Source organism: Vanacampus margaritifer, chromosome 3 (genome assembly GCF_051991255.1).
Source record: "Vanacampus margaritifer isolate UIUO_Vmar chromosome 3, RoL_Vmar_1.0, whole genome shotgun sequence".
Taxonomy (NCBI): domain Eukaryota; kingdom Metazoa; phylum Chordata; class Actinopteri; order Syngnathiformes; family Syngnathidae; genus Vanacampus; species Vanacampus margaritifer.
In genome coordinates this window covers 12,593,662-12,619,728 of record NC_135434.1, presented here as the reverse complement: position 1 = coordinate 12,619,728, position 26,067 = coordinate 12,593,662, and the positions used below count along the sequence as shown (strand labels likewise).

General features: G+C 40.3%; 4 protein-coding genes across 9 annotated transcripts in view; 1 reads left to right on the top strand and 3 right to left on the bottom strand.

Moving 5' to 3' along the window:
• Positions 1-631, bottom strand: part of mier3b (mesoderm induction early response 1, family member 3 b) — a 69,617-nt gene extending 68,986 nt beyond the window's left edge. For 5 of the 6 annotated variants that reach the window (XM_077560374.1, XM_077560377.1, XM_077560376.1 and 2 more), the window contains exon 1: positions 444-631. The gene's annotated coding sequence lies outside the window, so the exon portion shown is untranslated. The remainder of the gene's footprint in view (positions 1-443) is intronic. The other variant, XM_077560379.1, reaches the window with a different exon arrangement.
• A 606-nt stretch (positions 632-1,237) lies between these two features.
• On the bottom strand, positions 1,238-9,435 carry plk2b (polo-like kinase 2b (Drosophila)). The gene is made up of 14 exons (XM_077560373.1): positions 8,960-9,435; positions 8,766-8,873; positions 8,533-8,649; positions 8,040-8,169; positions 7,783-7,966; positions 6,633-6,831; positions 6,406-6,553; positions 5,537-5,631; positions 5,220-5,355; positions 4,834-4,914; positions 3,719-3,878; positions 3,470-3,599; positions 3,282-3,392; positions 1,238-2,109 (listed from the first exon to the last, which is right to left on the bottom strand). The coding sequence occupies exons 1-14, from the start codon at positions 9,143-9,145 to the stop codon at positions 1,918-1,920; spliced, it is 1,977 nt and encodes a 658-aa protein (XP_077416499.1). The 5' UTR covers positions 9,146-9,435; the 3' UTR covers positions 1,238-1,917.
• Positions 9,436-10,108: 673 nt separating this feature from the next.
• LOC144048436 (ATP synthase subunit C lysine N-methyltransferase) lies at positions 10,109-12,300 on the bottom strand. Its single transcript, XM_077560385.1, is given in 3 exon segments — positions 10,109-10,519; positions 10,589-10,641; positions 10,839-12,300. Coding segments are annotated over 3 exon segments (414 nt in total). The 5' UTR covers positions 11,023-12,300; the 3' UTR covers positions 10,109-10,342.
• Positions 12,301-12,933: 633 nt separating this feature from the next.
• Positions 12,934-25,864, top strand: rab3c (RAB3C, member RAS oncogene family). The gene is made up of 5 exons (XM_077560384.1): positions 12,934-13,114; positions 14,523-14,747; positions 19,020-19,138; positions 22,355-22,479; positions 23,858-25,864. The coding sequence occupies exons 2-5, from the start codon at positions 14,523-14,525 to the stop codon at positions 24,046-24,048; spliced, it is 660 nt and encodes a 219-aa protein (XP_077416510.1). The 5' UTR covers positions 12,934-13,114; the 3' UTR covers positions 24,049-25,864.
• The last annotated feature ends 203 nt before the right edge of the window (positions 25,865-26,067 follow it).

Sequence of the window (26,067 nt, the reverse complement as noted above, 5' to 3'; positions counted from 1 at the left end):
ATATCATCCTCTACACCTATAATTAAGCCAGAATTCTGTCTCCTGGCTGGTGACGCAGTCAACCAATTGTGACATGCCTGCCATAGCAAAACGAGTCAGAGCTCGCAGGTAGATCACGAGATACTGTACAACGCAAAATTATTTAAATAGGTTAAAATTTTCAGTATTCAAATTTCATCAACAACAAAAGCTCAATTGACACCACTTTCATGGGTTGAAAGTCAGTTGCTTCTTTTTCATCAAGGACTACACACGTTGTAACATTGAATATAATGACACATTCAAATTTGTCCATTGTTATGTTTAACTTTAGTATTTTGTTGTAAAATAAATGCTATATACACCATGGCATTGGCTGCCAATTCTTCACCATTTTCAGTTGTCAACCAATTCAGACTTTATCTGGTGTCATTAAAAATAATCAAAGTTAACAAATGTCTTACCTCCATTTATGTTCCTTTCTTGTAAAAGCCTTCATTCTCTTGTCAAATCCTTTTAGTTTGTGCACCTGAGAAGCTGCCGTGAGTTTTACAATCATTCCCCACCGTTACTAAACATTAAGTCAAACAAACAGAAGCAGCTAGTTGGGGCGTAGAAGAAGAACGGCACCAAACGCTCCTGTGCGCTCTCTTGCGCCCCCTAGGTTGTGGTTGTCACAGCCACATTCAATAAAAGAGTGATTTTATGCATGATTCTTCAAAAGTTGTTATCTTGGTACGTTTTTTTTTTTTTTATGTCACAGAAAACCTGACATTCGAACACTGTTGCGCAGGCTTTATGTCCACTTTTCATGGCTCACGTTAAGATTGCCAATGGACATTAGTGGCATCAAACTCATTTTCATCACAGGCCACATTGTAGTTATAGTTTGCCACAGAAGCTTATACGAGTGATCAGAAACCATACATAAGTCATGTATATTACACACATTGGCTTGTTATTGACTTGTCAAATAGAATTTGAAATCAGAAGTCATGGAAAATAGTGCCACTGACATATAACTAAGCACACAACTCTTTTCCAAATTATGTTTGATGGATTTGGAGAATTGCAATTTCTGTACAGATTTTCTATATTAAATCGAGAAGAACAAATCCATTCAGCAAGAAACATGAAGCTTGTACTATTTTCCTTACGTAAAATGATGCGATGGGCCGGATGTGGCTTCGAGGGCTAAAATTTGACACTGCAAAAAATAGAATTAAATAGGAAAAGATATATTCACACACTCAAACAGTTTGTTTTTAAGAAAATGCATTTTATTATTAAATAAATAAATACGGCACTTTTTTGTACTCAATAAGTTATGCAGTACAATTTTTTTCTACCAGGGTGATAATGGCTCTTTAAGCATTCTAAAAAAAAAAAAGAAAGAAAAAAAAGCACCATCCCCGACCCCTGTGCGCTCAGTCTAGATGTCATTAAAGAGACAAAACACTGTCCTTTTTTTCTTTTTTTTTTGCATATTACAACCCTCCCACACACACACTGACTCATATATACACACACACACACAAATAGACGTACATATTTTTAAAAACACTTGAACCCTGGCCCATCCTCACACATATTAGCATGTTTCTGTATGGCAGGTTAGCTTACACTGTACATCATTTACAACAGTGAGACAGTCCCGCAGCCTCTTCTTTATTTTTAAGCTGGTGCCAGCCCAACTTTTCAGTCTTCACAAAAGACATCATCTTTGTCTCTCCTTATCCATCGTATCAACATTCCCGGGTCCGACCTAGTTGTCGCTCCTCCAGTAAAACCTCATCTTCCCTCCATTGCATGTAGTGACTTCTATGATCCACAGTCTGTCGTCCGTCCACAATTCCACTTGCGCTGTTCCTCCCCAATGGATGCAAGCTCTGCATGATGTGTGAGTCCATGTGTCTAACGCACATATTTATCGGGTCTTTAGCTGCACCTTTGTAGCAGCATGTTGAGCGAGTATAGCATGCGCTCGCGCAGGTCGGCGGGGCAGCCGGATGCCAGCAGCGAGCTGAGCTTGAAGGTCTTGGAGACGCGGTCCTCGTTGATGTAGGTCAGCATGTATTCGTCCCTCTGGCAGCACAGGATGATCTTGGTGTGGTCATGGTAAAAGTTCACCTTTGGGAATAATGACAAATGAGAATAACAGTTCATTTTAGGCACATGAATCCTTTTCATTTCGGCTGAAACATTTGCTATTTTTCTTCAAATCCCCTCCCATCAAACCCCTTCAACATTTTCCATGACCTTTGACTCAAAATTCAATCTGTCAGCCTATCGCAGGGAAATTTCTGCCCTCTCAAGTCAACCAAAACAACAATGAGGCCCAAAGTGAAAATTAGTTTGACAACCCTGAAGGGATTCTAAGGCTATGTGCTATTTTTTTGTTTAGATTACACCAAAGCGGTTTTCCCCTGATAAGAGTTTGTTTGTGTCTCCAGTTCTGGGCTTCCTGTTTACAGTTTCAATTTTACATTCCCGAAAACAGAGCTTTGAAAAACGAGCGTGTAGTGGACTGAAACGCAAAGTTTCCACTCGCAATTAGTGGGGGGAAAAATCTTGGTGGCTACTTAAGCAAACAATAATAATCATTAGTATTGTTAATATTAGTACAAGGAGCAGTAGTATTAATAATATCATCATCATTATTATTATTTTAAATAAATGATCGGAATCTCTTTTGGTGCTTTCAAGTTCCATTAAAATTTCTCAGTTATATATTACAGGATGGACCTAAAATGCACAAGATCCATACAGATGTTTATGTTCAACTTTTAACTTATCAAGTCCCTAAGAGACTATAAATAAATAAAAATATGCAAGCTATACCAAGAGAAAACTCCATCTTTCATGAATACAACAAAGTATATACTGTAGATGGTTTTTCACACTAAAGTTTAATCATCCATCGTCTACTTTATCTCTGTCAAAAGTTAACTTTTTTTTTTTTATCTTAAAAAAGAGGGTTGTTTCCAAACTCCCATTTTTCATGAATGCACCACAAGACATAGTTGCAAAACTTCATAATATCTAGGTAAAATGTTATCATTTTGAGGTTGGACTTTACAAGCTTCAAGAGAGATGTTTCCTAACTCCTAACTGTTTTTATGAGTGCGCCACAAGCTATAAAAATTTCATTTGAGTTGACCTTATCTTGGAACCCGGTACTTCAACAACTGAAGGATGCATACAATTCTAGTTGAATATTCTGTTCTCTGCTGTTGATCTGAGTTGAGTACTGTTATCTGGTTTCTCCTAGCAACCACCGGCGTTTCCCTGAGAGTGTTTACCTGGAAAGTGCCATCATTGAAGAGCATCATGAGGGCGCGGTCCGATTTGAGCCATTGGAGAAGATAGAGTCTGGGCATGTGTGCATCCGTCATACTGCCCAGGTCCCCGCCCTGAGAACACAACACAGTTAGCATCAAACACGCCGCGACATGTTAGCATTTAGGAACAGAATGAATGAAAGGCTTACATCCATGAGGTTCTCCTCCATGTAGTGGGAAAAATACTTGAGCACAGTCACTTGGCCCACGAAGTGTTCAGGTACCTCACAGGTGGGGAAAACAGAGCGCTGACCCAACTCTGCATAATAATGGATTGTCCTGGTGATGAATTGGAGATAATCAGAGTGAGAGAAACCCTTTAAAAAGCTCAAGTAGATACTTTTTTGGCAAGCGCTTGGCAACATTTGCATAATCATAACATTTGGGGAGGCACGTACTTTCTGTCTGGCAGAAGGCTCATGTGAGTGCCATTGTTGAAGAGAACGCCCACGGTGTGGTCGGACAACTGGTATCCGAAGCCGTACTTGTTGGAGTAGTCCACCCACTTGGTCACCCACTGAAGGCTGCAACTGTTTGCGCTCTGAGGAATGCTGTCGGCTGTAGGGCGCAAAACAAGAACAACAAGGGGGGTTAGAACTCATTTACCAGGAACATGGTGCACCGATATCACAAATGTATTTCCGTAAATAGTGGCTGGGCGAGGGGGCTATTAGGGGGGAGGCCTTTGAAAAGCTTAATAAGGCATATTTCCCAGTTTTCCTGAAGGCACCACAAAACATCAGAAACTGTGCGTTTCTGCGAGGGGGGTGTTTATTTACTCTATTGTGGATGGGGGCAGGTGTCAATTAGGGGGTAGGCCTTTATTTTAAATAAGTTCTGTAGCTTCCCTGGAACATAAAGTATGCAACACTTGCTGAGCGGGAACCAATGAGTGGCATCTCTCCCCGGAACAAACATGGATTTATCTCGACGACACTGTGGAGCGACCACATAAACTTGACTCATTGCTAACTTACAACAGGCATTTAGTCCCCATGCTTTAAACTCGTCAATAGGTGCTGCTGTTTTGGTTAACAATGGAGTTCAATTCCAAAATGGTGACAATTACATCCATGAAGGAGTCCACTTGATGTTTATCCCCTTGGCAATTGACATTGGAGCAACGTTGCAAAATTTTCCGAAATTGCATTTCAGCGCCAGATTGAGAAGCTTTATGGTCATCATACTGCTCCAACATGCAGTAAAATTCGAATGCAATATGGCAAGTTTCTCAACATGGGATCTGTTCTTAACAAATCACATCACAGAAGACATGCTGCTATCACCCCCAAACTGATATAGCAGGCTTTCGTACAGGTAATCTATCCAGAGGGCTGTACTCGAACTCAGCATCCACAAAAGCACGATTCAGCAGATGCTTAGAAGAGTGATAAATCTTTACGGAGTTCAAATTGTTGGGCGTTATAATCTTCTGCTAGAAGCCTTTGAGACGGTATGGGTAACGTTTTATCACACCCGCATATGTTTCGTATTTGGCTGTAAACGACCTCACCTTTAGGCATGTTCTCCAGGCAGCCCCTCAACACACCGGCGACCGTGTCGGCGACACTCCCCGTGGTGTTGTACTCTAAACCTACAGGGACAGCGTACGGACTTTAGGGTTTGTTATGTTTATATACGCACATTGAACATTTCATTAGGTACACCTGCACAGTGACATTGGTATGTGAAATGGAAGGAAAATACTACAAATCCATAAATTATTAAACCTTTTAATTTTACAGGCATTTTTTTTTTACATGTATCATCCTTGAAAGCCACTAGGACACAGTGCTACCGTCATACTGAAAGTATAGAAGTAACTTTTGTTTCATGTCATTACATATCAGGTGTACCTATTGAAGTTGCCAGGGTACCAATGTTGTCAAAAGAACTCACATTCGCTGCTGCTGCTGCAACTCCCCAGACTCCCCCTGACGATTAGACGGATGGTATCTCGCGTCGTCGTCAGGGATCGGCTCTCTGTTGCCAGGGCGACGGGGCTTTGGGCAGATGGCGGAAGTAGACTTCCATTCTGAGGCGGATGAAACAAATGACGACAGCGTTTGAAAATGTGCGATGACAGCGGAGTAGGATTCGTCTCCTCCCACTATGACTCAACTCAAAATGCTTGAAAATAACCGGCTTTCTGAACAGGCTGTAGAACCTGCTCACTTAGGGACTGAAAATTGCAAGTGTGAATAGTTAATTCTTACCTCTGCTGTCTTTTTGCACTGCTGCTGGCTGATGACAGTTCGTTCCAGGTCATGCTGCAGTTTGTAGATCTCCTCTTCCTCTTTGGTTAACTTATCTGTAAGAAAAAGTAAAAAATAAGATAAAATAAAATAAAAAATCTCCAATTCTTATATGTTTTCATTAAATTGTATTAAATCTATTCTCTTCATTTTGGTGTGTTTCTCTACCTCCAGTAAGTGTATGTTAGATTGTTTGTCCAATCAGATTTCACCATCAGAAGTGTTGGTCAATGTAATGTAACATTGAGCAATAGGACCGTTCCTTTACCCAATCAGAGTTCAGATTCACCTCACACGACCTCCTAACTGGCGCACAATAACGTCAAAACTCTCTGGTGGATCTAGAGCATTTTATTGATTTTTTTTAAAAATCATGTTATTAGATAAATATTGATTCCGAACTGCTACTGATTTATTGCATTTTTGGATACTATTGCTGGTTTGCATAATTGTGACGTGATAGTAGTAGTATTAACAGCAATATATTATATGCAACCCAACTGGTCTAAATACGGTATTCTGTTTAATATAACAAAATAATAAAAATAATTTTTAAAAAACAGGTGAGCTGTGATTGGTCGTTGCCAGAGCCCTGAGCAACTGTGATGTCATCTTCAATTGACAGCAAGTGGCAAAATGGCCGCCCACTGAGAACGACTGGATTTTGCTTCATAACTCATATTCCACAAATGTAATATTAATCAGAATGTCATGTTTACACTAGAGAGGTCACATATAACATATTATTGTCAAGAAATGTTTAAGGTTGACTTCCCCCTTGAGTTGTTAATTTCCCACTGCATGTTGCTCAGTAAATCAGTCTTACTCACTCAGAGTCTCGTAGTATTTGACCTTGTCCCGCCGGCCTCCAAATAGCGCCGCCGCCGCTTTCTTGAAAAAGCTCTTGGCGGGACTTGAAACGTGAAAATCGGGCGTGGAGTGACAACAGTTCGCTGACAGACGTTCGGGACTGAAGCCCTGCAAGGGGACATCAAAGTGGGTCAGCAACCTGCTGGAAGCCTCCTACACTCCCGCCATTGAGAAAATTGTATCTCACCTGTGTGAAGAAGTCGTGCCTCAAGATGTGCTCCAGGTCGGGTCTATCCTCTGGCATCTTGGCCAGCAGGCTGGCAATCAGCTGCTTAGCCTGCGGCGATAGTGAGGAGGGCAACGAGTAGCGAGCCTCGCGGATGCACCGGTACGTCTCTTTCAGATTGGTGGTTTCAAACGGCGGCCTTCCCAAAAGCATTGTGTACCTGGAGTGATATCGAATATGCTCGTTAGACTCTATCCATTCATTTGCTATAGCACTTTTGGCCAGTGGGGTCGCTAGTGAGGTTTTTGGAATTTGGTAAAAAGCCAAAGTAAAAAAAAAATAAATGCTAATGCTACATAAGAGGGCCTTGAGGACTTGAACCCTTGTGGAGTTATTAAGTGCAAAGACATCCTGATAGATGACTACCATGTATGTACCCAATGTATTCCAGATTTTGGATTTTCTTTCTAGATTAAAAAAATGCAAGTTATGTTAAACCTTATTTTCAAAATTGCAATATCTAAGATAAATGCAAAATTTACCATGATGTGCAATAAATTCACATTTTCGACGAGCTTAGCTAACTATTATTAGTTTCACAATGGGGGAAATGTGCAAATTTAAAATGTATCCTGAGCTTTTTTTCCAATGGAAAAACAGCAAGTTACAAGTCACATCCGCCAATTTATTATATTTTAAAGCCTTTTTTAAAGCATATTTATTATGTTGTAGCTGTCAAATGAAAATCATGTACAACAAAAATGAATTTTCCACATTTCTATTAGCCAGGAAAAAAACAACACTTTATTATACAGTGACGATAAAGCTGTTGATGTACATGTCAATGATATATATCCTATATAATAGAAGAAAAAGAAAAATGCTAAATAAACACTTAAGTTTGACCACAATTGGATCTGGGCGCAGCCAAGGATGACTGCATTTAGCAAAAATGGGGACAGATTAAAACTGGAAAGTACCCCGGCAATAAAGGAATGTCCTTTAGCGACACGCGAATGACAGCAGCTAAGATAACTAAAACTATTCCTACACAACCCTCATTTACAACCATGCATTTCAAGTTATACTCTATACCAGTGAACTTTCTGACATTTTAATATAATCAGTGATCAGAGGGTTCACATTAGGACTCATTTCGAAGCCTACTCACATTACACAGCCGAGGGCCCAGATGTCTGATTCACAGCCGTGGCCCTGCTTGTTCAGCACCTCGGGGGAAAGATAGTTGGGAGTCCCGCATATCGTCTTCCTCCTGTTCCCCGCCGGTTCCAGCTTGGCTGCCAGACCAAAGTCGCCCACCTTCAGCTCCATGGATTCGTTTACAAAGAAATTACCTACCAAGGGAGAGTGAGAAAGATGAGAAAGGGCAAGATGATGAGGCTCCTGTTCTTGCCATTGAATGCATACCCAGTTTGAGGTCCCTGTGCAGGATCTCCTGCTCGTGCAGGTACTTGAGCCCAGAAACGATCTGTCGTAGGTAGTAGCGCACCTCTGGCTCCGTGAGTACTTTGCGGGCCTTCAGGATGTGTGCTAAGGACTGCAAAAAAAAGAAGGGACAGGTAAAAAATTTGCCAGAGGAAACAAATGCTGACTAGCTGGGATGCAATGTAAACACGAACAGGGTATGAAAAGATCAATTCATTGCGTTTCTGCACATATTTAGTGCACCAGATTAAATGGCATGCAGTAAAGTAGATTTACTACCCCTTTTTAAGTATTTGGATTTATTCCATGTGCATGGACTGGGAAGGCAGTGCTGCCATGTGAGGAAGGGAGGCAACATAAGATAGGATGGTTCAGGAGGGGACAGGCCAGGAAAAGTGCATTTGCAGGCAAGGAAAAAGGTTGGAGAAAAAAAGTTGCCCACCCCTCATGCTTTAAAGTTGTGCATTAGACTAACTTTTCTGCTGCAGTACTCCAGCAGGATGTAGATGTTCTCCTTGTCCTCGAAATGGTGATAGAAGTGCACTATGTGCTTGTGATGGAGTATTCGGTGAAGGTCGATTTCTCTGTCAATCTAGACATGGGAAGGGGGGAGAGGGGCAACATCAAAATAGTTAACACTATATTTTTTCCCTTAAGTCATTGTGATGATTAATTTGGGAGACAATTGCATGATGTGTGGTCTTATACCTTCTCCCGTTGGTGCGGCTTTGAGACGCGCGCATGCGGGATGATTTTGGCTGCGTAAACTTTACTGGTGGAGAGGTCGGTCATCTCGTAGCACTTTGCAAAGCCTCCCTGAAAAGACAAAATATTGTTTTCATTATAATGACCAAATTCATGCATACATAACAGTTAAGTGATGTCTCTCTCTCTCTCTGTACCTTTCCCAGAACTTTGCCCCGGCAGTAGCACTTGCCGGTGGCCGGGTCGGTAATGATCCGAGAGGTCTCCGAAGGAGCGCCGCGCTCCTCGGCTTTCTTCCGCCGAGGCTCGCATGACCTCGGCGTTGACTCGCACATGTTGCCGCTCTTGGGTTGCTGAAGCCCGGTAGTCCTCTGTACTTCCATTTATTGCGTGTGTGTGTATGCGAGTGCTCTCCTTTCTATCGTGCCTACACTTTGAATGCACACCCAAGGAGCGCTCTTCCCGTTTTATACTGCGGCGCCGTCTGTACTCCGCCCCTTTTGTGACGTCACACCAGTAATCTTACGTCCATTGCTATTAAAATGCAGGAACGGTGCGCAGGCATCCAAACCGCATAAACAATACTTGCATTTATATTGTCTAAAGCAGGACTTTTTATTTATTTATTGCATCAGTTGTAAAGTGAAAAAAAATATAGGCCTATACAATAAAAACAAATCTAAATAAATTCAATTTGAATACTTTTAACATTTTAATTACATAACATTTTAATTGTTGTTACATTTCATATTCATTAGTGTATTTAGTCGTCCTCAAGCGCATACTTCTGGCTGGAGTCTGTTTTTGCAGCTGTTTGGAGCACGAGCGCCCTCTGGGTGGTGGTGTGCATGTAGTGCAATTTAGCTCAAGTGAGTGTGCATTTCCGTACATCAGACTTCAAGATGTGTTTTCTTCCGTGGTGGATTTTTTTTCTTTGCAACTTCCAGGCTAAAATGTGGTTGATCCATGTTGACTTAAACAGCTAGTTCTTGTGTGAAGTTTTCTCAGGCACTCCAGCTTCCTCCCACATATCAAAAATGCATTATTGAAGCCTTCACATTTCTCACACGTGTGATGAACGTAAGTGGGATAAAAAATAAAAAAAAATATTTAGCAACTGCTTGGCAATCAGTCCAGTTACCCTAATGATGACAAATGCTTCAGAAAATTGATGGGGTAATAGCCAAAACTAGCCCACTAGCCTTACAGCGATTTTTTTCACTAATTTAAGTTTTTCAATGTTTTTAATTATCTTTATGTAGCAATGTACAAGTAGGCATTTCTTAAATAATTATAACTACAATTCCAACCAACTACAAGTGATCCAACCAGAAAAGACATCAAAATTTCATATCAGTATTTATTTAATTTCACAGTAATTAGGACGAACCATTGAGATGGAGGAAATTCAGTGCAATGAAAAACCTAATCTGCCCATTTTTGGCATGTTAAAATTTACACGCGAACATGAAATGATTTGTCTTATCAAAGGTGGTCGACTAGTGCAGGACATTCAGAAATGCTCCATAGATTCAGTCTCTTAAATCATCATCCAATTCATGAAAAAAGCATCCTCAACATTACTTAACACTTCCCCTCTGACTGGACCGCATGGCGCCGATATCAGAGGCCCACGATTGGTCGAGTCCTGAGCCAAGAGTGGACTGGTAAGGCCAGCTGGGGAAAGGGTAGCGGCAAGCGATGACGCGCACATCATCGGGAAGCTCTTTCAGCAGCTTCTCTCCGAGCACTTCCATCTGTCCGGCCATCGGGAGAGGCCGCATCAGCCAAACTGCGATTACGTAATGTTAAGAAAGCAAACTCACCACTCTTGTAGCAAGAAAAGACGTCACGTTGTCCTATTGTGATAAATCAGTCTATGGGAAGAAGAAATAAACTGTTACTATAACATCCATATAAAATAATCACACATCCATGCTTGTGGATATTCTAATTTCTGCAAGTCGTTTCTTTCTCAGAGCATTGAATTGATCACAACTCAACTGCTCTGTTTGTCTTAGAAGACATTTTGCCTCTCATCTCATCAGTTTATGCAAGGAGGCTTGGATAAAAAAGTTAAAAGTCTTTTTTTAACTAAGGTAGCCTGGCAGGAAGGCACTGCGGTCCAACGGGCCTTTGACCTGCCATATGCAACAAGGATGGAGTTAATCTCGAAGCCGGTGCACTTGATGCCAGCAGAGGATGCTGCAAACATCTGAGAGATCACAAAATTCAAATCATGTCGTTTCAGATTTTGCATCAGAGATTCTGTTTTCTATAGCGCTGAATCACAGGGCGTATTTACAGCACAGTAGAAATATAACCATTGATAATCATCCCTTTGGGTTTAGATCAGGGAACGTCATTAATATTTGTCAACTATTTGTCTATTATACTATTTGGCCCCACTCAAAATGGAGTCAAATTTACTCTAGAGTCAAATTTACTTTACAGAATTTACTGTGCAGTCACTATCGTCACCTTCTCCCTCTTGGCCATCCATACGCTTATCTCTGTTTGGCCAAAGGTTTTCATCCACGCCGCAGCCGATATTTTCCCTTGCAATGAAGCGAGGGAAAAAAACAGTGTCAATGTCTCAACCTCTACACTGATCCACTTTGATATGCTCGACTAATTTTGACAATTGAACAGATGATTTTGCACATTATGATTTACACACTGAAATCCTGCTGACATGTTTTGGAGAGGATAGCCATTAGACTGAAAAACAACTAATCCAGTTTGATCAGCAAGATTAATTCATTTGGAAAATGTGCTAAATGTAGGCACATTGTGCTAACTGTAGGCTAAATGTACACAACCACTGAGGCAATTGAGACATGAAGTAAGACATTGGCAATTTGATGAGAGCAATGAGAAATGCCATTCAGTTGGCACCAATTGTAAGGTGGTTTGGGGATTTGTCCATGGTATTTTGAAAATGTCATCTCAGTTTCAAGAAATGTGCCAAACGTATGGAGAAAAACTGTAATAAACAACTGCAATTAAAATGGGCCGAAGAGCTTTTGTATTAGTGTAGCTCTGACATTTTCACATACTATATTAGAAGACAGACAGACAGAAAGCAAGAAAGACTTTAGAATGTCCATGGCCTGAAGGCAACACCCATCATGTGCATACAGATATAATAATAAATGCAAAGGTTTTTTATTTTATTTTTATACCTGTACTTGCGTATTGTTTTTATGTAATAGTAGCTACATCTGGTTTATGTTGTCTAGGTCTAAAATAGCAGAGTTGCACAATTGTTGCCCTTATTTTGATCTGAGTTTGGCCTTTAGTTATTGCCATCAAGCCGATTATTTTGCCAACAAACAGAGGGCGCTACTTTGGACCTTTTTAGCCCACAAGAGCTTCTAGAAATGTTCGACTCCTGCACTCAGCACTATCTGGTGGTGATTAATACAAATATTTGCTACTTTTTCTACAACTTTATCTACGCACGTCACTTTTCACAATTGACCGCCAACTGGCTGCAAGCGTGGCGAAAACACCACAGGATGAAGATAAATGAACAGAATCGATGTGAAATATGTGGTTTATTAATAAAAAGCAACGACTGGGTTTGTTAGTGCAGCCTAACCTACCTGCTACTGGAGCGTCTGTACTGCGTACTATCTATCCACTGAGTCACCATTCTGGGGAGGGCGGCGCTCACCTTAGCCGGCCTATGAGCGCACTCGCCCGGCCAGTCGTCCTATCACAGACGGCCTCAAGCACCATAAAATCACCCTCCACCCCACTGACAGCTGGATCCACCATAATAGTAGTTTTTAGTAGTAAGCAATCAAATATTATTCAGTTTTGCATATCTTTAGTTACCTTAACGAAGACACGATGGACTTGTACGGGAAGGTAAGACACGCTATAAAACACCACCATGAAGTTCCGAGATGGTATTTATGACACGCAAGCCATAAGGTTATTTATTATTTATTTCCCCGCCTCGCCATCGTAAATCACACAGCTGTTTACGCACGTACCGCGTTGCATGCTGGAAACTGTAGTAAACGTTCCCCTTTTCGGCTGTGAGCGCACTTCCGCGTCGGAGATATAAGAAAACTTCAACTCCCATGTTCCTTAACAGTTGTTGACGTCAGAAGCAGGCTCGTGCCGCGACGGGAGGGAGCGGGGTAAAGGAAAGCGAGAAGGGAGGAGGGAGGTGGTGGGAACAGCTCCCTGGTGCTGAAATTGCTTCAGCACAGCCAACGAGCGACGCGGAGGGGGGAAGAAGAAAAGGAAAAAAGCCCCCAAAAAGCCCAAACATTTAATAAAACAAAGGAGGACAATTTTGACACAGACTGAACTCGAGCCAAGGGCCTTGGAGACAGGTTTGTTTAATCAGCATGTCTACTAGCTTCATCTGTGAATGGTTCATAATTCGTTATAAAATGACCTCGCTAGCGTTAGCCGGTATGCCCCCCTCCCCAACACCACCAACCGTCCTCTACCAATTCTTATCACATTGTGTCATTTTTTCCATATGCTAATTATTATTACACACTATGCGTGTGTAAATGACAGCTCCTCTATGGTGTGTCCTTGCTAACTACACCATGCATGATGTTTTTCATAGAAGACGCAAAGATGCTAAATGTAACACTATGTTATTCTGTTTTAAAATGATCGTAAGGCTGCACGTTTGTCACCACTGAATGCGGTGCTTTTGCTCGCACGGTTCACCTTGGCGCAAAGATGACTGTGTGTATGTGTGCGTGCGTGCAAGCGTGTGTCATCTCAGGTGGATGGTTGCTGACGTAGAAAAGAGCAGTGTTAAATGTAGTGACACATTTAGTTGGCGACTCTGCGTTAGGGCAGGGAATGCAGTGCCCCACCTGATACGAGACTATTTTTGTGATTCCACCAAGTAAGAAGCCATGCAAAATAATCATTATTAAAAGTAAAATTATGAGGAAACTAGTCGTAACGCTACGTGAATTTTCTATTAATGCCGCAAGAAAAAAAGTTGTAATATTAGGAGAATAATGTCGTAATGTTAGGAGAAAAAGTCGAAATGTAGCAGGAATGAATCCATACAGTTAAGAGAAAAAAAGTTGTATGCTTACGTTAAAAACAAACAAGCAACAAACTCCACATTGAGAGCTAGCTAAAACTTATATCTAAAGTTTTTATAGGGCGTTACACATTATGACATCCTATTTTGGTCATAAAAGTCTCAATCATGAAGTTGTCAATTTAAGCTGTGAATGTATGAAAATATGTGAAAATATGACCCTCGCATACATACTAGCTTTGTGAAATAGATATCTGCAAAAGCTGCTGTTGTTATTTGGAAAGAATGTTTTGATGCGTCACATATGCTATGTAATTTGTTTTTTAGTCAGCCACAGCTACATAGCAGATAACAAATATAGTTAAGTATGAAAATATAATACTGCATTGGTATGCCTTGATTAATGAAAAGTTTATGTGATATGATTACTTTTTTTTTAATGTCTGTTCACCTGCCATTCAAATTTCAAATAACAGCAGCAGCCTAAAATTAAATTGAACTTGAATGACACTGAGACGTTCGCCAAGGTTGAACTGCTAACAAAAATGATTTGTGTTTGTTTCTCCATTTGTATGCTAGCCGGCCACTCCCTGGTAGATGGCGTAAGACTAAAGATGAAAGCCGTATCATGCCTAAAAATGTCATCCCTTTCTATCCTTTTGGTTTCTGAGTACCTCCTTAAATAGCTTCTGTACCTTCTCATCCTCTTTTCATTGTCTTTGCAGATGGCTGCCACTCAGGATGCGAAAGGCAAGGGTGAGGGCGGTGACCAAAACTTCGACTACATGTTCAAGCTGCTGATCATCGGCAACAGCAGCGTGGGCAAGACGTCATTCTTGTTCCGCTACGCCGATGACGCCTTCACCTCGGCTTTCGTCAGCACTGTCGGCATCGACTTCAAAGTGAAGACGGTGTACAAAAACGACAAGAGGATCAAGCTGCAAATATGGGTACAAAATGTTTTGACTGACTGCTCCCTGTCGTGCCTTTTCATGATGACTGGTTTTAATTTGAATCAACCAAAAAAAGGAGCCTTTTTAAGTCTTATCATTAGCGTTAAAAGGAAGATTACTTGATCTTAACTTGACTTATCTTGTGTTCTCTGTTCTTATCTTGATCAATCTATCAATACATTCATTTGTAAGGTCAGGACTTTATGTTTAGAATCTGTTGCGCATTCATTCTCTCTTAAGATGGCTATGGGATGAATCAGGAAGTATTTCTGATCTTTAAGATAATTGCTGCTTTATTTGCAATGTTTTAAAAAGCCAATCAGGAACTATTTGAAGAAGATGGATGAATAACATACAGTACAAATAATGGCCAACAACAACCAATAATTGGGCCTGATTTGATCTTGATCATCTACCCACCTGGTTGTATGTCTTAAGAATGATCATCTTAAGAAAATGGTCAGGGTCGACAATCATAAATGTTAAACCTGTTCAATATTTAAGATCACAAAATAATTCACCAAATAGTGTGGAACAGCAATGTAGTTACTGGATGAGCTAACAGTTAGCTTAGCTTCTTCTATTTCTAGTGCTATTTTGTTTTGGGGCACAATGTTGAAAATCGGTATGTATGTACCTGGCTTTATCTTCTTTTATTTTCTGGCAGTCTAGGTACACTTTGCAGTGCCTCAAAGGTCAGTTTAGGTAGTATGGAAGGTTTAATCTTATGATTTGAGCGATGAAATTCTTGATCATCGTTACATCAGATTTAATAGTAGGAACATGAAGAACATACATGATCTGCAATATATGTGTGCACCTAATTATTAGGGTAATTTATCAGGCTTGGTATGCATAAAAATTCTTCCTCATTTTTTAAACGCTCCATAGTCAGTTGCAATAGGCTTTTTGCCCCAGTGAATCTAAACGGGATAAAATGGCAATAAAATGCCAACGGGGTGTGGCACATCCGCTCTGTTGTTGGTTAAAAAAAGACAAAAAAAGTCATCTCAAGGGATAATGCGTTTTGTCTTTGTGCTTTGACATTCATTGGAAGTGTGGAGGCAGATGGAAGTCTGAACATTTATGAGAGTAGACCAGTAAGTGTTAGCTTGGCGCCCAGCGGGAGGGGAAGAACACACTGACACCTTCCTGTGTGTGTGAGTGCGCGTTTAGAAGTGAAGCTGAACTGGAGCTTTTTTTAATTAGAAGTTGCACAAGCACATGGTCTCATTCTTTCTCTGTCACCTATTTCTCCTTCCCTTTTTTGAAATTCACACCAAAAATTAACCTTCCGGTTGAGATTGTGATCTCTTGTCATATTAGACTATTTTGCAGCCCCTGACATTCAACTTAATCTTTAAAGGTGCTTTCAACAGCGCCGCGGCAGTCTAGTCGGATGTGTGCATTTTCATTGCTAAATGAATTGTCCTCCTTGCTTTCAAGTAACTGTGCCTGCTCATCTTCTAATTGGACTGAGCCGACACTTGCAGTAAGCCTCTTGTTAATGTAATGTCTGCTGGATGGCAGCGACTCATTGGTCAAAAATAACCCAAATTGGGTCAAAAAAGGGACTGACCCAACTTTGGGTTATTCAGTTGACCCAATTTTTTGTCTTTAAATAACCCAAAAGGTTGGGTCAGTTCATATATGACCTAGTTCAAAAGCTGGGTCAAATGAATACCCCCACAAAACGACAAATTGGGTTGCTTTGTGGGATATTAATTCAATTTGACCCAACTGTTGGAGTTATATAAATCTTTGAGTTATTTAACTTTTCAACGTCAGTCAGTTATTTTCTGACCCAATTCAATTGGGTTATTCAATCAACCCAAAAAGTTGGGTCAAATTAACAACCCACAAAACAACCCCCAAAATGGGTTACTTTGTGTGGGTTATTCATTTAATTTGACTCAAATAACAAAAAAAAATTTGGGTCGGTCCATTCTTGACCCAATTTGGGTTATTTTTTACCCAATTTATCCCTCACTCCAAAAATGATGACTACACCCCTGTAACTACCTACAGTATATTAATAATTTCCAGTATACATACTGTAGGATAAACCGTGAAACCATAACATTTCATATCACTCCAAACGTATCATTAAAATAAATGCCTCTGCCTAACCGCTCTCTACTTGACGTTGTCAGCTGTTTGCATTGATTTCCTGTGAGCATCAAGCCCAGCTTTTAATTGAGCTCCAATTTGCACGACTCAGCAGTTTTTTTTTTTTTTATTCCAGTCATTCTCTTGCCTTTTAAATAAGAACAAATCACTGGAGCAGTGCATTCAACTTTTCTCTAATGAATCTCAGAAAAAACATCTTGCTTAATCTAGCAACAGAAACACATTCCCGTCCGTGGTGCTTTTTAAACATCCTTAGTTCATTTTTGTGTGTGTGTGTGTGTGTGTGTGTGTGTGTCATTGCAAGCGGTTAAAAGGTCACCACTGCGTGTGTGTGCACGCAGCAAGCTCAATCTCTGCAGAGTGAAGGTCAGAGTGGGCCTCAAGCTACATTGCTGTGGTCGTAGCCATGCACACGCCGACGGATAGCAAAGCGCGCTAAAGTGCCGCCAAGTGGAGCAGCCAAAAAAGTCCTCCATCATGATTCACACACAGACGCTTCCCGCTAAACACACTTTGCTGTGGGCGGAACAAACTGCCCAGCGCAAACGGCAGGCCTCGTGTTGTCGTTATGTAACTCGCGGCAAACATGATGAGGAGTAAACAAATAGCACTAGCCCACACGTCCTCTAATACAATCAAGCACATCAAAGCGTCGTCATTAGCATTTTCATTGAGATTTCAGAGCAAAAGATGCAGCGGCGGGAATTCGTTTCCACAGTGATTTTTACACAATGTTCTGCTTTTCCGCCAAGCAGGATTTCCATCAGCTACCGTACAGTACAAGTAATTGTTTAGTTTATGCGGGTGCATCGCAATAATTCAGATTTGTTTGAGTTGAACTCTTGAAATATCAGTAATTGAACATAATTCAAATAATTATCTACAATACATCAAAAAAAAAACAAAAGAAAAACACACAGTCAGAGGGGAGACAGCAGACTAAATACACGAACACTAACGACACAACAAGACACACCTGGGCAAGACACAAGTGGCTGAGGGCACTGATTGGATAACACGAGGAAGGGCAGGATCACACTTAACAAGACAAGGAAGACACACAAGGAAAACATAATCTAAACATGACAAAAATATGGCCAATTACTCGAGTAACTGATGGAATAATCAATAAGATAGTGGCAGCCCTAGTTATTATTGGAGACATTCATTTATGTGACGACACTGATCATGTGAATGATTACTGAATAATTGGTAAAGAAATACTTATTTGCTTTCTAAACTATTGATTTAGAGTATATCGGGTAGAGCAAATCGGAAAATGATGCAATTAATTGCTATCCAAGATGAGCATTATGATCTTTATGACAGCTGAATTTTTTGCTCCATCCCTTGTAAATCGTAATAATAATAATAATAATGACGCTCCACACCTGCGGATTCACCTAATCGGCGATTACTACTTTATTTATTTATCTTTTAATTAAATTTTTTATTTATACATTTTTTGGGGGCGAGAGGGGACAACCCCCGTTTTTCATGAAAAATGCTTATTAGAGGTCTATTCCTGGTTAAGTGTTGTCTTGTCATTTTTTTTATTGTGGTGACTTGGGAGACGTGTACAAATCCTCCAAAAAGTGGCTTCCTAGTCTGAGGCTGATCCAAACTTGGTGTTGACCACACACATAACCATTTTCCATCATAAACGGTTGAATAGGTTTAACATTTACATTTGTCGACCAGATTGTTTTACAACACACTCCTCTTCTGTTAGGATAATCGTCCGAGACAGGCCTTTGTTGACTTTGTTGGGGGCAAAAAATGCTTAAATTTGTCCCAATGATCATTATGTGTCCCTAATGTAGTGGTGAATGAACTGCATATCATAACCATCTCATCATTATACGACTGAACTCTTCAAGTTGTGTTTACACATCTCGCATGGCTGAGCTTTTGGAGGAGACGCTGAAATTGAGTCACCGTTGTATGTCAGTGCAGATTTATTATGAGGCACTCAGCAGAATGATGTCTGCATCGTGAGCTCAATACAGATGAAATGCGTGCATCGCGTCCTGCATGCTTTATGCTCTCTTGTAATCACATTGTCATGGACAGTTATGTATATGCACATGACAGTGAACAGCGCACGTGCGTGGCGTGCATGTGTGTGTGTGTTTGTAGGACACAGCAGGCCAGGAGCGTTACAGGACCATCACTACGGCCTACTACCGCGGCGCCATGGGCTTCATCCTCATGTATGACATCACCAACGAGGAATCCTTTGGTGCCGTGCAGGATTGGTCAGTCAAAGTCTTTTAATTTTTGGCACCCATTTCGTAGGAACATTTAATTTAGAAACACTGTATGTGCACAATAGACTTCTAAATGCCCGATATGTTCATGAGTTAAATAATCAAGCTCGCATAATGTTGAGTCGCTAACTCGCTGGCTAACTTGGGTCACATTCAACCATGCTTATAAAGCAAGTTTCTCGGTTGGCCGTTCTCATAACTGCCTCGAAAAGAGTAACAATGTCTTAGCCTCAGATTTGTGTAAACGTGATTGCGGATGAGCGATTATTATAGCATCACATGCAAACATGCTATTGACGATATATCTCATTTAGAATAATCTGCATATTTATCTTTTTGCCATCTGTACAATCTCAACTAAAGTCGATAAAACCGAACGAGCAAAGATTTTGAATCACGTCTGTCGAAAGCTAACGCGCTATGTTGGACTGACAATAACCATTAAGGCCGACGTCGATGCTCATCACTTCAATGGCGGCACGTGACACTCAACATGCAGAATCTGCTGCGTGCGACCTAACTGTGATAATCAGCACAATTGAGGCACACGACCTGCAGGACTACTTAAGACTAAATCAACGAGCCGCTGCCAAGTTGCGCATTCCATTTTGGATCAATTTGCTCTAGAATCTAGAATTAATCAGTCAACTATTCCACACAATCGACATAATTCTTCGTAATCAATGAACTCATTCACTCCTAGCCATTTTCACTGATGCAACCACCTTCGCTCCCGGCTGTTTTACTGGATTTTGACTGATTTTGAAAGGCCCACAGAATATTGTGTTCTATTGCTATAAAACATGGAACCGACCAAAAGAAAGATTAGCGTCTACTCTTTCTGTTTCTGTTTTGCTGCAATTAGCATTAGAATATAGCTAAGTTTCATTATTATTCACTAATCTGTTTTAAACACTGGCGAAAAGAGCTTTTTTGCAACATAGCCTTGGTTGATCTCTTATACTCTGCTGCCACCTGCTGGCCGTTTTTTGGAGTAACTACCATTGCTTTAAGCGTCCTCTTCAGGTCAAAGGCCACATCAAAGCTTTATGTATGCTCTAGCATTAACAAAAACAAAAAAAAACGTATAAATACGTTTTTGGGGACCATGCTAAATATTTAAAATATAACGTTTTTTTATGTTTTGGGGAGCAAATGAGTCAATTGATCAATTGACTATGATGTCAAGTACATATAAAGTATTGCTACAAAAAAGTTTTCACTTGCCATAAAATAAATTGCCGCTCTGTAATCCCAAACAGCACAAATACTTAGCAATTAGCTTATCACAATCATGCGCCATTTTTCTTTGTTAGTTTATGGACTGCTTGTAAGATTGACGAGCGATATCTCCTTCAGCTGTCCCAAATGACGCAAGAGACTGCTTTCAACCAAACATGAGCCCAAAACTGAACACAAAACAGTTCTGAAGTGCGTCATTCTTTTGTGATTCCGCATTTCCTGTTTTGAGTGACACTGCATTTCATACAGTAATAGAGTCTGCACCCTGTATCGACTTTTTGTGCCTCTCGCTTTCATTCCGCTTCCTCCCATCTTCCATTGCACCCTGCGACATATAGCACAAAAAAAAGGCATCGCCATGGCAACCGCTCCTTCCTCAGCTGCTCCTGAATTAAACTGTGTGACGTCTTCATATCCTGTCTGTGACATGCGCATATTTCTATTCTGGTTCCATTTGATACATACATATGCTTTTTCTAACTTAGTGAGACACATCTTACACAGCGCTACGTACACATACACAGAATGTCTGGCCGCCTCTTTCGCTCTCTTGCTCTCCTGTTTTTCGGAGGCCGCCGTGTTCACTGGCCTACTTTTTAGTCGGGCTGCAGCACCGCAGGAGATATTTGCTCCTTAAGCTCTTTCTCTCAATGCGCCTCACTGAGTCACAGGGACCGTTTTGCACTCACACTGACGCCCCATTTTGGCTGCAGGACTTTTTTAATGATCAAGTTCAGGGGACCAGCTGATGTCGATTGGCCAAAAATGGCACAAGTTAGAGTTCAACCTAAGTTTTTGGGAGAAAAAAAAATGCTAGTCAAGTCAAATAAACCAAGAAATTCATTCAAATTTATTCAATCACTCCCAGCCATTTTCACTGAAGCAACCTACTTCGCTCCTGGCTGGTTTACTGGATTTTGACTGCGTTTCGCAAGGTCCACAGAATATTCCGTTCTATTGCTATAAAAACATGGAACCTACCAAAAGGAAGATTAGAGTCTCTTCTTTCATCAGGAAAAAAAGTATATTTGTGTCTGTTTCCGTTTTGCAGCAATTAGCACTAGAACATAGCTAAGTTTCATCATTATTCACAAACCTGTTGAAAAGACTGGGAAAAGGAGCTTATTGCAACATGGCCCTGGCTGATCTCTTATACTCTGTTGCCACCTGCTGGTCGTTTCCTGTAATAACTACCATTGCTTTAAGCAACCTCTTTATGTTAGAAGCTGTATCAAAGCCTTTCTGTATGCTGTAGCATAGAAAAACACATATGTTTTTGGGAGTGCAGGACAAAGTATTAAAAAAACGTATTTATATGGGTTACACACACAAATTATTTTTTAAAGCAGATGCTAATGTAAATACGCTTATTATACCACATTATTTATAGTGGTAATTACAGAACACCACTCTGTGACAGTTCCCTGTCTCCGTTATTTGTCCATCAGACATCGTCTAGGGTGAGTAGTTAGGCAATTGGCAAAAAAAAAAGAAGAGCTACCAATAATCAAACCTTTGCTGACTGATCGGAAGGGAGGCAAAATGCTATTATGCCAATATGTATTGTAACACGCTTTTGTGACTAGCATCCTTCTTCATAACTCTCGACTTGCACAGACCAAAAATGCAAAACCAAAAACGCATCAGTCGTAATAACAAAGAAAAAATAAATAACTAATTAAAAACAAAAACAAAATTAACCTACAAATGAGTGCACATGTTCATCCCAGAACAGAACTTGACCCACTTTCCCTTATCTAACCAGCAGTGAATCACACAACAAAGCGACCAACAAACGATGACGCAATCTCGACCTATGACCTGTCCAAATGGCGGATCAACTTTACATCTTGCCCATCTCTCTGTTTGGTGCTGAAAAGATTCTGAGCAATCCGGTGACCCAGAAAACAACTTGCCTTTGTTGTTTGACCGAAGCGTGTGTTCTCGTGTTGTTGTGCGCAGGTCGACCCAGATAAAAACATACTCGTGGGATAATGCGCAAGTGGTGCTGGCTGGTAATAAGTGTGATATGGAAGAGGAACGAGTGGTGTCGGTGGATAGCGGCAGGCTGTTGGCGGAACAGCTGGGTAAGTGTGAGGAAAAACCTTATTTGCCCGTTGCACTGTCAACTAAACGACAAATTAGACGTGAGATATACTATCAACTATATTTATCTGTATTTAGCGAAATATGGCCGAAAATGTGTCAGGAAATAATAACTCTAAATACTAATGTAAAGCAAAAACTGTATAAAGACTATATAATATATGTATGAACACAGGGATCATCACAGAAAGTCTGTGTAAGGGAACGCTAATGCTAAATGCTAATGTTGCGATAAACCACTAAATCACTACAGTATAAGGAATATACTGAATTCATCTTTTTGTCTTGGTTACAGCAGGTATCTAAAAAAAAATGACTAAGAAAATGCTAATTCTAAATGCTAATGTAAAGCTAAAACTATACTGTATAAATTGGATTTATCTGTATTTGTTGGCTATAGCAGATATAGCGAAAAATGTGTGTAAGGAAAAGCTAAAGCTAACGTAATGCTAAAACACTAAAACAGCATAAAGACTAAAGAAAGTAGATCTGTTTTTGTTGGTTACAGATATCACAGAAAGTGTGTCACGAAATGGTAATGCCAAATGCTTAATTGAGTTAAGTTCATTTACATTGAAATGCTAAACCAGCATGAAGACTATAGAAACCAAATTTGTATTTATTTCTTATAGTAGATATCGCATAAAGTGTGTGTCAGGAATTGCTATTGCTAAATGCTAACATAATGCTAAAGCACTAAAACAGTAGCAGGAGTATACTATGAGTATGTTGATCTTTTTTTTTTTGTGGTTTCAGCACTGTATGCGTATGTAAGAAAATACTAATGATAACCCTAAAACACAAAAGCAAGATAAAGACTAGATATTGCAGAGAATGTAAAGTATTGCTAATGCTAATATAACATTAAACAAAACAAAAACAACATAAACAAGATGAACCTACAGTACATTTATTGCTTACAGCAGCGACTGCAGAAAGTGTACGTACGTAAGGAAATGCTACGACTAAATGCTAATGTAACGCTAAAGCACTAAAACACCAAACTATATGTATCGTATTTATTTATTTTTTGCTGTTACAGCACATATGACACACAGAGCGAGTTAGAAAATGGTCATGCAAAATGGTGATTAAAAAAATGTTAGGCAATGCTAATGCTAAATGCTAATGTTACGATAAAAAGCACCAAAAATATAAGGACCATGCTAAATGCCGATTTGCATTTATTGGTTCTAGCAGCTATTGCAACGTCTTTTGAGGACATGCTAATAGTAAATGCTAATGCCAAAACTGAATAGGTATCCGCTTATATCCACCTGTATTTGTTGGTTACAACAGATATGGCAAAAATGGTGTCAACGCTAAATGTACAAATTTCTCGTTAAACACTCGACAAAGGCTTCGAGTTCTTCGAGACCAGCGCCAAGGACAACGTCAACGTCAAGCAGACCTTTGAGCGCCTCGTCGACCTCATCTGTGACAAGATGTCCGACAGCTTGGACGGCGACCCGGCCGTTACTGCCGGAGCGCCCACCGCCAAACTGACAGACAGTGCTCCGCCCCTCCAACAGCCCGGCTGCAACTGTTAGTTCCACTTACTGTCCTGTGTTTTTTGTCCCCCCCCTGCCCTCAAAAACCCTTCTCTCTTCTCCCCTCGCCATCAGGACCCTTTAGTGGTAGAGCTACTAAAATGCTGTCGTACTAGCGCCTAACCTTCGTCACCTTCTAACGAGAGCAAATAATGTTACAGGATGTGCTCTTAGAGACACGCTCAATAACCTCCATGTTTGTAGTCCACTTCATTGTTAAGCATCCAAACTAAACCTAAAACCTTAGTGGTTATGTTTGTGTAAGTTTTATTTAAAGGAGACATATTATGCAAATGCTTTCACAATCTCACCACTTTTTGTGGTGTTATTGGAGACTCAAAGAAGGAAATGTTCAGTCCAGACTGCAAGGGAATGGTGTTTGCACAAAATCACTACTAACTAATTTAACCATATCCACCCCCCCCCCCCCCCCCCATAATAAAGCAAGCTCCCATAAGGATTTGATTTGTATTTTAATTGGTGGCTGCAGAATTTAATCATCAAGCTGCCAAACTCTTGCTATGTGGCTACATGACACCACTAAGAAATTGACAACTAGCTTGGTTATCAGAAGCTAACACTGCTAATACTGTTAGCTAACGCAACTCAAGCGCCCCATTGAGCAGACTATTTGAATACAAGTCATTAAAAAGTGAAATCTCCAGCATATGTCCCCTTTAAATCTTGCTGAAGGAGCTTGTGTGTTTATGTGAATGAACTTTTTGGGAGTTTTTAGACATTCAAAAAGTGGCCTTTTAGCATCCAACACGGCCTGTTTACGTTTTGATTTTCTCCACGTGTCGTCCTCCTCCGAGGTCCTCGTACATCATCTTAGCATGCCGCCGAAAAAAGCCAATCACGTGTTCACCTTAAAAAGACAAAATGTGCATTGGCGTTTTCGATGTCGTAATAACAGTTGACCAAGCACGGGAAATGTTCTACACACCCATTGGGGATGGGGTGAGGGATCTGACAGCCATAGTTTCCCTTGGGAGTCAGCATGCTAATAGAGCAAGAGCTCCTGCTAGTGGGCGCTGAGGGCACTGCAAATGTGAGCTTTATCCAGTTGTAGTTTTTTTTTTTTTCAATCCTCAAGGCCTTTTTGGTTCTCTTAGAACACTTGCAATCTATGAAATATGTGTGCCAAAAGAAAAGTAAAAAAACCCAAAAAAACCTCCCCCCTTTGTTTGTTTGTTGTAGGCAACGAAATAACAGCAAGAAAATGCATGACCTTGCAAGTAGATTTATATCCCAGTATAAATAAAATATGTGTGTGTGTGTGTCTATATATATATATATATATATATATATATATATATATATATGAAGGCTACGTTAACAGATTTAAAAAAGCATGCTTGCGGCGCTCGCCGTGACGTGCAAATGGGCCAATAAGTGCAATATTTTATGACTTTAAAAGCCTGTAAATATTCTCTCCATCACTATGAATGCAGTGTGTGTGCAAAGGTGTGTTGTTTGCGTGTGTGTGTGTGTGTGTGTGTGTCCCATATTGCTCGGGTATAAACCTTTTTTTGTAAGGAAAAAAAAATAGATGGTGTGTCCCCATTACATGTCGGTCGTGTCAAACTTAAATATAACAAAATGTGTGTGTGTGTGTGTGTGTGTGTCTGTGTGCGCGCGTGACAGTGCGAGTGTGTGATGTTAGCATTTGATGCTATGACTATAATTAAAACATTATTGTGTGGATCTCAAGTGGAAATGTCCATTTTAGAGCGTGGTGAGGATTTGCCTAATTGACGGGATATGCCAGAAGGTTGTGTTTGAGATCGTAGGAAATAAAAGTCATTCAATGTTTTGCTTATGTCCCGTGTGTTTATTTGCTCATCTTTCCTGGGCTTCCAATATTAGTGACAAATCTTCAGCGCCACCTAGTGTTGAAGCTGCACACAGCACTTCCTCTACAGTGCAGTTTTTTTAAATTATTAGTTTAAAGATAAAAAGGTAATACATAATTAAATAAATACATGTATATTACATTTGCTTATATAAAATGTCTAA

Bases quoted from the DNA above. Each gene is read 5' to 3' on its own strand.
- plk2b (XM_077560373.1), bottom strand. From the start codon at position 9,145: ATGGAAGTACAGAGGACTACCGGGCTTCAGCAACCCAAGAGCGGCAAC. The intron at 6,554-6,632 runs GTGAGATACAAT...GTCCCCTTGCAG, and splicing joins GGCACGACTTCTTCACACAG to GGCTTCAGTCCCGAACGTCT. The intron at 5,632-6,405 runs GTGAGTAAGACT...TTTTTCTTACAG, and splicing joins CAAATACTACGAGACTCTGA to ATAAGTTAACCAAAGAGGAA.
- rab3c (XM_077560384.1), top strand. From the start codon at position 14,523: ATGGCTGCCACTCAGGATGCGAAAGGCAAGGGTGAGGGCGGTGACCAA. The intron at 14,748-19,019 runs GTACAAAATGTT...GTGTGTTTGTAG, and splicing joins GGATCAAGCTGCAAATATGG to GACACAGCAGGCCAGGAGCG. The intron at 19,139-22,354 runs GTCAGTCAAAGT...TGTTGTGCGCAG, and splicing joins TTTGGTGCCGTGCAGGATTG to GTCGACCCAGATAAAAACAT.